Source organism: Nematolebias whitei, chromosome 11 (assembly GCF_014905685.2).
Source record: "Nematolebias whitei isolate Nwh7 chromosome 11, NemWhi1, whole genome shotgun sequence".
Taxonomy (NCBI): Eukaryota; Metazoa; Chordata; class Actinopteri; order Cyprinodontiformes; family Rivulidae; genus Nematolebias; species Nematolebias whitei.
This window is the reverse complement of record NC_056508.1, coordinates 19,224,565-19,236,061: the sequence shown is the minus strand read 5'-3', so window position 1 is coordinate 19,236,061 and position 11,497 is coordinate 19,224,565. Positions and strand designations below refer to the sequence as shown.

Below are 11,497 nucleotides of genomic sequence, written 5' to 3'. Positions count from 1 at the left end.
GCACCTGTCTCAATAGTCTTTGTAACTGGATACAACCATGTGAATAGTTCACATATTGTCGGACAAGATGCACTAGAAAATACAAACTACACACACAGATCAGGGTTTATAATGAGTTGCCATGTTCCAAACAAATATTTCCCCTTGTCTAAAATATTGAAAACAGCTGAACAGACTAAAACGATCTTTGTTCTACACAGCTCATGTGAAGATGAAGATGAGTGTTAGGAAATCGACCAAAGGACTGCAGGACAGAAGAAACAGGACTGCAGAATGTTCATTTATCAGCTGTCGCTTAAGGCGAAGCTGCAATGATGTTTCGCCTGAGTGTGTGTGTGCATGAGTGTGTTTTGTGTCTTCTGTTAGGAAAATGACTCATAAATCAGTGAATGGGTTTAATAGTGTGAATGTTTATGAATCAACTATTATGATGCATTTTTCTTCCGTACATTTTCAGCGTGATTCTCGTCCCGCAGTTTTCAAGCTATTTCAACAAATCATAAATCAAACGTTCAGCTGTTTCAGGACAATCCTGCGATGAGTTTTGGTATTGGTGCAGCTTTAACTTTTTGAAATATTTAGCCTTTTGAAATATTTAGCCTTTTCTGACATTTTTTTCCTCCAAGAAAATGAATTGGAAAATGAAAAAGGGGGCAGGTCTATACAAGATTTTCTTCTTCCTGCTCCCTCTTCACTCATGCATAGTAAGTGTTGTCAGAGAATGTGTTTGTAAATTAATGAATTTGTTAAATCAAGTGAATAAACTGATTGATTGATTCAAATGAGCTCATTTTACATCCTTCAAATCTTTAGATCTGTTCTTTCAGCTTCCTTGTGCAAATTTAAACTTTTTTCAGCTACTTTGAGCTAATTTCAGCTGTTTTTCAGCTGTTTTGATCTCTTTTCAGATTCTGCTAACTAGAACATTTTGTGCATCTTTTAACTTCTTTCTGCTAATTTCAGTTTTTTATGCTCCTTTCAGCTTATTTCTCCTAATTTCAGCTTGTTCTGATATTTCAGCTGTTTTAATGCTAATTTTAGCTTTTTTCAGCAAATTCCACATTTTTTACACTCATTTCAACTTTTTTTCTGCCTAATTCAGCAAAAATGTGCTCTACACTTCCTTATGGTAATTTCAGCTTCTTTCTGCTATTTTAGCTACTTTTCAGCTGCTTTTTTTTGCTAATTTCAGCTTTTTTCAGATAATTTCCATTTTTTTGTGTTTATTTCTGCTTCTTTCTGCAAACATGTTCTTTCTGCTTTCTTCTGCTAATTTAAGCTTGTTCTACCTGTTCAGCTTCCTTTTTAGCATTTTTTTTTTTAGTTAATTTTGGTTGATTTTAGATAAATTCAAGTTTGTCATGTTAATTTCTGCTACTTTCAGCCTAATTAACTTCTTTCAGCTCCTTTCAGCTTATTCATGCTAAAGTTAGCTTTTTCAGCTAATTCAACATATTTTAAGCTCATTTCAGCTCTTTCCACTTCCTTCTGGTAATTTAAGCTTCTTTCTGCCTTTCAACTTTAAGCCATTTTTGCTAATTTCTTTTTTTAAGCTGATTTCCTGATTTTTGTGCTCATTTCTGCTTATTTAAACCTATTTCAGCAAATACGTGTTCTTTCTTCTGCTAATTTAGGGTTGTTCTTCTATTTCAGCTACATTTCAGCATGGTTTTTAATTAATTTCAGCTGTTTCTCAGCAAGTTCTTCTGCAATAAGCATTCACACTGCATCTTCGCAGGAAATGCAATTTTTCTATTTAAACTCTTAAAATAATCCATGACTGAACATTTACAAATGATCAACTTTTGAAGTCAATCACATTCAAGATGGCTGCCACAGCTGCCACGGTAAAGAAAGGCTTTAACTTCACTTTGACCAATCCCAAGATAAATTTGGTGTAGTAGTAGCTGAAGTCATCTCCTTGACATTCTTTAAGTGCTAACTCATTTCACAATTTCTCACAATATTGCATGACGTCACACATACGGCCATTTGATGGGAACAGCTGTAGCCCCGCCCCTTCTAACCATAAGACTATCTTAGTCTAAAACTCTGGCATGAAAAGTGGTGGACATGTATTGCTTCAAGGGACGTAAGGCCTTTAATTTGAATTTTTAGCTGCATTTTTAATGCTGAAATCTAAATTCAAACAAAATGACCAAACCAACAAAAACATCTGATTTATTACACGAGCGCACCCTTCCAGAGAATCTTTCATGCAGAAACATGCAGTTTAGGGGACACGAGAATAAAAACACCTGAGGGTAGCTATACAGAAATAGTAGCTGTTGTGTATATTATAACATGTACATAGCTTGAAGTCAGTGCTGCGCATGGAAAACATGATTTATCTGCCATGAAACTGTTTTGCCTCTAGGGTTTATTCCACGTTGTTTACATTTCTCCTCTCAGGTAAACACGAGCAGCCTCTCACAGACATCTATAAACCGGCTGTGGGACTTTTGAGATGATGTTTCTCTAAAACTGACACAGTGGTATTCTTGTTGTTCTTCTGTCGTTTAGACAAATTTAAGCACATTCGTTATGTGCGGGGACTAAAGGTCACAAAGCGTAACAACAATGCAGGATCTGAAAAATACAGAAACAATCAGGCACTGTATTTAAATAAATCTTGCAAAGTTGTTTTTTCTCCCCCCATCAGCTGCGTCCTGATCAACTTCCAGTTTTTCACAGATGATGGTGGAGTCACAGTGCGGGACAAAAATAAAGTTTTGTTAAGGACTACTCCACTCCTTTCATGAACTCCAAAAATTCTGTAAGAAAAAGAGAGAAAGAGCCCTGCTTAGGGAGTTCTTACTACCATTTTTCATCATTTTATTTCCTTTTCTTTTGTTCTTTGTGTTTTGTTCAAACTTCCCACCATCATAGTCGATTTTGCCATCGTTGTTCTTGTCCCCGTCCTTCATCAGCTCCTCGATGTCATCCTCTGTGATGGCCTCTCCAGTCGATTCCAGCATCATTTTCAGCTCCTCCAGGTCGATGTAACCGTCTGCGTTCCTGCACAAATCACAGCAGCAACATTTCTACATGAAGCTACATGGGTGGCGTGTTCCTGTGTGGCACGTGCACTAAGATGTCTGAATTTTAAGAGTCTGGGAGCCATCGCTGTAGGGAGAGGGAGGACAAATGGCATGTTTGCTCTTTGACGCTCAGATGAGGTGTCTGCCTTACACATCAGTGGGTGTTGGAATTACTCTGCGCTGTCAGAAACGATTAGGGAGCGAACTACATGCAGCACTCTGCTGAGCTGCTTGGCATTTTGTCAGAGCACATAATTGCACACGGGGAGCATACTTTACAGGAACCGCACTTAAGAGTGGTTTGATAACCAGGCTGTGGAAGCTCTGAGATGAAAGCGTCCACACTTGGTAAAGATATTCTGACTAGTCTGTGAGGAAGTTTACAGCAGAACATGGATGATTGTGTCAGCTGCGTTCGGTGCATTCATTCTTTAAAGGGGATAATGGCACAAGAGTTCAAACAGGAAGCTCACTTGTCAAACATCCGAAACAGCTCGGCTAGCTCTTCCTCTGTCTTTCCTTTGCTGTCGTCCTTCATGCATCGCACCATCATCACCAAGAACTCATCAAAGTCCACCGTGCCGCTCCCTGCACACACACACACACACACACACACACACACGCACGCACGCACGCACACACACACACACACACACACACACACACACACAGATTCTCACACTTCAGTTACAGATAACAATCACAACTGCTTCTTGAAGCAACAGTACGTGAACCCATGCATCATTGTGTTGCCCAGTTTGAACTGTGCTATTTAGTACAAACGTTCATAGTAATATCATTTGAGTTTAAAAACGATGTCTAAGTGATAAAAGTGGAATAAATATAAAAGATATAAAACCTTTTTTGCCATTTAAAAATGTATCATTTTAAAAATATTCATATTTGGTCAAGAAAATCTAGTTTAAGCAGACTGAAACAGGCAGCTGTCAATTTTTCCATGTTCCTTGAAGGTCACATGAGTTTGTTTTTGAGGAGTGCAGCACATGGTGCACATGGCAGCTCTACAACTTACTCTTTGAGTTGTGCTAAGTGTCAGTCTGGTTCAGTTTTGTTTTGTATTGGATTAAGCATTTTATTTGGCCCAATCAAATGGGAGTGGGCGGGATTAATGGTGCGCTGCAGGAAACGCGGCTCTGTCTGAAAACCAGACAAGTGCAGAGTGCACAGCGATGAAGACGTGGGACAATAACAGAATATAATAATATAATAATAATATAACAGAGTAAAGCTGTTCATTACAACGGTTAATGTAGAGTTGCTGACTGTAACGGACTTTAAGAAGCATATGAAAGTGGACCAGGAGCTAATCTTTAAACCTGCTGGATGAGTTAGGACCTCGGTGTTCGTGCGACATCACCTGCCTACTTAATTTACTCAGTGTCAAATTGAAGGGATCTCCACTTCTACCTTTTCCCAAATCAATCTCAAACTCTGAAGGATTTGTGAGTCCAAAACTAAATTAATACACATGCTTTTTATTTTATTTGCTCAGTCAGTGAGCGAACGAGCTGTTTGTTTTTAGCTCCCACGCACCCAAGCATCGATTCAGGCCTGCAACGGGTTATTTTGGGGTTGAATTTTATATTTGAAAAGCCTTACATTTTTTGTCTATTATTTAAAAACATAGGTTTGTTTAATTTTATATGTGAATCAAATTAAATTCTTAGTTGGTTAAACAAAGTGTAACATCATAATTCACTGCTAAGTGGAGGCACCACCATTAAATTAAATATAAACAGTAAGTTGTATCTCCTGTAAGCTGTTAGTATGGCGATCTTTAAAATAACGTTCCCAGGGCCCCGATCAATGTACTGCATTTCAAACTAACCTATTGGTTAAATCTTTAGCTACGTGGTACGGGCGCTACAGCTGTTAGCAGCATTAAAAGTTATCGCCCGCTGCAGAGGCCAAGACAGTTTTTATCCACAAACGCGTGTGCCTATCTATTAGCAAAATATCTCATGAACCATTTGACATATCTGAATGGAACTTGCAGGATGAAACCATTGGATGTACATCTATAGCTGATGCACCACAAAATGGCTGCCACAGACAACTTAATAAAAAAACATGGCTATAACTCAGTCAGCTTTAAAATCTTGGTGTGGTAGTACTGATTACCAACACACACTGAGCACCCATCGATTGCTCCCAGTTTTTGTATACAATGTTGCTATTAACTCTTTTTAAAGTTAATGTCTGACTGTAAGCAAAATATTTCAAGAACAACTGGATGGACACAGTAATGACACTTCTAGAAAATAATCACTGAGTGTAAAACTGCAGCTGTTGATTCATGGAGCCAACTCGGTTTAAGTTAAGTCAAATCTGAAAACACAAACACTTCTATGATTCAGTGAATTTGATTTAAGCTCAAATATTTGTGGCTGAGACTGATCACACATTCTGAGGGTTAATAGTCTGACGTCAACCATTTGACGTCATTTCTGTTTGTTAGCAAAATATATCATGAACCAGTACATTTTGATGAAACTTTTACAAAGTAATCATTAGATGTTCATCTATAACTGACTGACGTTTGAATTAAATCCAGTTCAAGCAAGCTACCAATGCTAACCCACATTAGCTGACACAAAATTTGATCCAATTGCTAAAATTATGGTCTGGTAAGGGTTTAGTTATTGACAATGCATACTCTTAGCATCACATCTACTGCACGAGATCATGGTTTGACCAAAATGACTACAACTTCCTAATTTCTCAACGTAAGAACTTAAACTCTGCCATGAAAAGAGGCGGGTGATATGCATTTCTTCAAGGAATGATGGGCCTTTAATTTATTAGAAAATATAACGTGTTTATTTCATAAAGCTTTCTCAAACAAGTGAGAACGGAGAAACTGAGAAGCTATTTCTTTTATCTTTCATCTTGACATCACGTGGAAAATTCAAGCTGACTTGTGCGTCGTCTGAGACATGTTCCCCTTTAATCCGGTCCGACACATCCTGCTCTCTTCGAGACCTTTGACTCGACATTAAGGTTACAGGGTTTGACTGATGCTTGTCTGCCTAACGTGAGCAACCTCATAGGTGATCCATGGGCATGAAGAGGTCAACATGAATAAATCTTGTTGCTTTTTTAAAATCCTTTTTTTTAGGGATAATTCTGAATTACCGTCTTCATCCACTTCATCGATCATCTCTTGCAGCTCCTCCGGCGTGGGGTTCTGACCGAGCATCCTCATCACCTTCCCCAGCTCCTTGGTGCTGATGCAGCCGTCCTCTGCGTCTTGGACGAAGATGTCAAAGGCAGCCTTGAACTCTGTAACACAACACACATGAACAAAATAAACGCTGTTGTAGGGTGAGGTGTTTTTTAACATTGCCTACTGATAAAGATAAAATTTTATGTGGAATGTTTGAAGCAGTAATTCAGATCTTTTTGAAGTGGGGTTCTATGGAAAGGTTACAAACAGTTAATATCTTACCTGTTGTAGACGTCTCTTTGAACAAAGCCAGTTTGGAGAAGCAGAGTTTAATAGTGATGAGGTTAGGAGTTAGGGCAATATTAGATTGTGATGATCTGTTAAAGCAGAATGATTGTTGGCTCGTCTACAGGGCGCAACAAGATTTTCCTCTTTATTTATTTTTTTTGCTCTAAGTTTCTGTTTCTGTTCATCTATTCAAAGTTTACCTCAAAAACAATTTAAGGGAACAGATGATTAGCTTCATAGGCTAGTTAAAAGTAAGAGTCCACTTTATCAAAGTTATGTTGTTTACCATTTAAATTTGGGGGTTTGTAAAAATAGTCTGAGACTAAATACTTGTTAAATCTGATAATTTATTCTGATTACAATATAATGTTATCTATAATTGATCCAAGTTGAGAAACTGCACAGAGTTGTTACAATTTGCACAAATATGTTTTGACCCAAATGTTCTAATAATCTATTTTCCTTATAGTACTTTGTTTTTACGTATGAATATAATATGATTGTGTTATCTTGTAACTTGAAAAACTAATATTAAAAATCAATAGTAAAAAAAATGTATATTGTAAAAAAATTTTGATTGTGGCTTTACTATAGAAAGGGACATATATATATATATATATATATATATATATATATATATATATATATAAACAGGTATGACGTTAATTGTTTTTAACTTATCCATAGAGTTCAACATCAAATGATCTAAACTTTTCTGATGCTAAAAGCAGCTTACGCACCATTTTTCTGTTCATCCGTCAGCTGCTCAACCTGTAAAAGATGAAAACGTTTATAGTATTTAATATTTTCAGAACAAAAGTTTATTTTTTTCTTATGTGGATATCAAAATATGAATGTAATTTTAGTCCCTGTGTATAATGCTCCTGATCTGTCATTAAAAAGCTGTTCCATGCACTGGGGGCAACGCTTCACAAAACACACCACCTATGTAACATGTGTAGGAGCCAGTTAGAGGTGGGGTTAAAAATAGACCCAGGAGGGTCAGGGACCACAGACAAAGGACATGATGCACAATGCTTTAAATTAGCATAGCTGTAGAGCTGACCCAACAATGCCACGGTAATCCTGGAAAAGCTACAACGAATGAGAGAAGGAGACAGCTGCTTATGTAAGAGTTGTCTTCTGTCGTCAGCTATAAATTAAACACACATATACAGATGCTCTCATACACACACTGTACTGGTGATGATATACAAAGACTTTTTTTATCCACCCGAACAAACACATGCAAACTGTCTGCTCATTTGGGATGTGAGTGGACGGGACAGCCGGTGGACTGTCCAGGGGAGAAGGAAGGGCAGAAACTCCCCCCACAGAGTTTTTAGGACGATAGATAATGCTGGAATTTAACAGAGATAGAGGGAGGGTGGTGTTATCTAGACCTGAAGGCCTGCTGTGGCACCAGAGAACCACGGACACTGAAGCGTCAGAGCAGATGGCCAAAATTAGCCGTGAGCAGCAGGACTGTTCCATTTGAAGTCAAATGTCAAGAATGAGACAGCAGACAAGAGACACGTCCCGTCGCTGACCTCATGGGAGTCTGATAAAATTCACAGACATCTACAGTGGTGCTCGAAAGTTTGTTAACTCTTTATTATAATTTTCTATATTTCTGCATAAAAATGACCAAAAACATCATCAAATTTTCACACAAGTCCTAAAAGTAGATAAAGAGAACCGTATTAAACAAATGAGACAAAATATTATACTTGGTCACTTATTTATTGAGGAAAATGATCCAACATATTTGTAAGTGGTAAAGTATGTGTACCTTTGCTTTCAGTACCTGGTGTGACCCCCCCCCCAGGTGCAGCAATAACTGCAGCTAGATGTTTCCCATAACTGTTGATCAGTCCTGCACACCAGCTTGGAGGAATTTTAGCCCACTCCAGAACAGCTTCAGCTCTGGGTGTTGGTGGTTTCCTCACATTAACTGCTGCTTCAGGTCCTTCCACAACATCTGGACTGGATTAAGGTCAGGACTTTGACTTGGTCATTCCAAAACATGGACTTTATTCTTCTTGAACTATTCTTTGGTAGAACCACTCATTGTCTCACTGCATGACCCACCTTTTCTTGAGATCTATCTCATGGACAGATGTTCTGACATTTTCCTCTATAATTCTCTGACATAAATCAGAATTCATTGTTCCATCAATGACGGAGAGCCGTCCTGGCCCAGATGCAGCAACACAAGCCCAAACCATGATACTACCTCCACCATGTTTCACATATGGGATAAGGTTCTTATGCAGGAATGCAGAGTGTTCCTTTCTCCAAACATAACACTTTTCATATAAACCAAAAAGTTTTATTTTGGTCTCATCCGACCACAGAACATCCTTCCAACAGTCTTCTGGCTTGTCCACATGATCAACCCTGCCATGAACATCATTGTTGGTCAGTGTTCTCCTGATGGTGGACTCATGAACATTAAGATCAGTCAATGTGAGAGAGGCCTTCAGTTGCTTAGAAGTTACCCTGGGGTCCTTTGTGACCTCGCAGACTATTCCACGCCTGGTTCTTAGAGTGATCTTTGTTGGTCCACCACTCCTGGGGAGGGTAACAATGGTCTTGAATTTCCTCCATTTGTACACAAACTGTTCTTTAAATCAAACAGGGTTCCCCACTCACACCTGATTGACATCCCATTGATTGAAAACACCTGATTCTAATTTCACCTTCAAATTAACTGCTAATCCCTCCCTTGAACTGAAATAAGAAATGGACCTGGAGGAATCCATGCCAGACTCAATCTGGAGAAACATCATAAAGAACATTTACTCATCCTCAGTCTATCTGAGACATGCTGTAATTCAATTCAAGGTGGTGCACCGGTTGCACTGGTCCAAAGATAAGCTGTCCAAGATCAAAGTCGACCTGGATCCCGCATGTAATCATTGTAAACAAACTCCAGCTACACTCCTGCATGCATTCTGGACCTGTCCCAAACTCCAGACCTTTTGGCAATCTATTTTTGACAACTTCTCTGGGATGTGTAGAAACACTGTACATCCATCTCCATACATCTCACTGTTTGGGGTGGTCCCTGTGGATATGTCTTTCAGCAAATGTGAGAAAAAGGACGTGATTGCTTCCGGCTCTCTTCTGGCCAGATGACCTTTTATATTCTCCCCCCCCCCCCCCCCGCATATGTACAATGGATAAGAGAAGTGATGTATCATATACATTTGGGAAAAAAAATCAAATATACCCTGAAGGGTTCTGTTAAAAGATTTTGCGACACTTGGCAGCCTTTTATGTTGTATATTGAAAACATGTCAATGCCCGTTTAGTTTATTCAGTTCAATTCAGTGTATTTATATAGAGCTAAATCACAACAAAGTTGTCTCAGGGCACTGTTTGTATGTTAAAAAAAAAATTTAACTGCTAATCCCAGAGGTTCACATGCTTTTCCACTCACAAATATGTGAGATTGGATCATTTCCCTAAAAAGTATATGACCAAGTCTAATATATTTGTCTACTTTCTATTTAACTGGGTTATCTTTATCTACTTGTAAGACTTGTGTGAAAATCTGATGATGTTTTAGGTCATAGTTGTGCAGAAATATAGAAAATCCTGAAGGCTTCACAAACCAAGTACAACAGTGTAAGGATGGGAAGACTCTTCTGGTGATGGAGAGGATGTGCAGCAGGAACTGAAGTGATGTCAGATGATTAATCAGAGGCAGGACTTTGTTCATTCAATCACAAAAACAACTAAAATGTAAACATGACACATTGAAATTGCAGCCCCTTTTTAACCAAAGGAAGTTGCAAAAAGTTTGACTGATAAGATGTGAGACTGTAGCTGAAATAACTCAACAGGTTTGTTCTTACAGAGTTTGGGTGTGTGCACTCTTTAGGGGGAGCCGGCTGCACACTCTAAAGCATACGAGCTAAAGAAGAGAGAACGTACCGCTGCTTTGTAGATGTCGTTCATCCTGAGGGTTCCTCTGCTTCCTGTCCTGGCACAAAGGAAGGAGGTTACGTACAGCTCGCGGCAGGACTCTGGTCTCTTCCTGGGAGGGTTTTATAGCTGGAGCCTGCCACTGTCTGTGTCCCTTCCTGGGCCAACCAGCCTCACACACTTATGCGTGTCAACAAACGTGTGTGTGTGTGTGTGTGTGTGTGTAAGCGGCATTTGGCCAATCTGTCACAATCGCCAGGCTCAGATAAAAATGCAGCAGCTCTTAGGGGACACACTATGGAATGGTATGAAGTTGGGGAGGTGGGGGCACGCATGGTGAGGCCTAATCTCCAGGGAGAGGGCACTCAACATTCCTCCAGACCTGGACCAGGGGAGTAGAAAATGTTCTGTGTCTGTGAGTGTTTGTGGGGGGGTTGATAGAGGTGGTGTGAGACAGCATCAAAGAGACGTTTGATTCTTTGTCTTTACTTGAACGCATGAATGATTCCTAAAAACAATATGGTGTAAAATAGAACTACTGCATATGTTTGTGTTCAAAGGATAGTTCAGATCTGTAGAAGTGGGGTTTTATGGAAAGGTTATGAACAAATAATATCTTACCTGTAGTTAATTGTTGTCCGGTTTGATGAGCTAACAGCTAGTCTGAATAAGGTCTAAGGAGATTGCTGCTGTCTCAAAACAGCTCTGATATCAAAAGTTTAGCAGTTTATAAAAATCCCATTTTATAGCTTTTACATTGTCAATTTAAAATTATAATTATTCCATAAGAAAAGTTTATGGTTGTTTTAAATGGCAGTGTTTTCAGACTAGCCTTTAGCTTGTCAATTTTTTCAGAATAAAAGTTGCCTGCAACCCTGTACGCCAAAGTTTTAATTACAGATGTGTGGCTCGTTGGTGCTCAGCATACTTGTAAGGAATGACTCTCAGCTACCACCACACCTAATTTTAGCTCAATCTCTGTAAAACTGACTGAGTTACAGCCATTTTTATGTTTGCAAAAGTGAGTTAGCTGTGGCAGCCATCTTGT

The 11,497-nt window shown here is 38.9% G+C and overlaps 1 protein-coding gene across 1 annotated transcript; it reads right to left on the bottom strand.

Moving 5' to 3' along the window:
• Nucleotides 1–2,323: 2,323 nt before the first annotated feature.
• On the bottom strand, nt 2,324–10,541 carry tnnc1a (troponin C type 1a (slow)). Its single transcript, XM_037683972.1, has 6 exons — nt 10,459–10,541; nt 7,257–7,287; nt 6,198–6,344; nt 3,515–3,629; nt 2,882–3,018; nt 2,324–2,774 (listed from the first exon to the last, which is right to left on the bottom strand). Exons 1-6 carry the CDS (start codon nt 10,480–10,482, stop codon nt 2,743–2,745), a joined length of 486 nt encoding a protein of 161 aa, XP_037539900.1. The 5' UTR covers nt 10,483–10,541; the 3' UTR covers nt 2,324–2,742.
• Between the last annotated feature and the right edge of the window lie 956 nt (nt 10,542–11,497).

Excerpts from the sequence above, each read along its gene's own strand:
- tnnc1a (XM_037683972.1), bottom strand. The coding sequence starts at position 10,482 with ATGAACGACATCTACAAAGCAGCG. Across the intron at positions 7,288-10,458 it reads ACGACATCTACAAAGCAGCG|GTTGAGCAGCTGACGGATGA; the intron begins GTACGTTCTCTC and ends CATCTTTTACAG. Across the intron at positions 3,019-3,514 it reads CTGTTTCGGATGTTTGACAA|GAACGCAGACGGTTACATCG; the intron begins GTGAGCTTCCTG and ends TGATTTGTGCAG.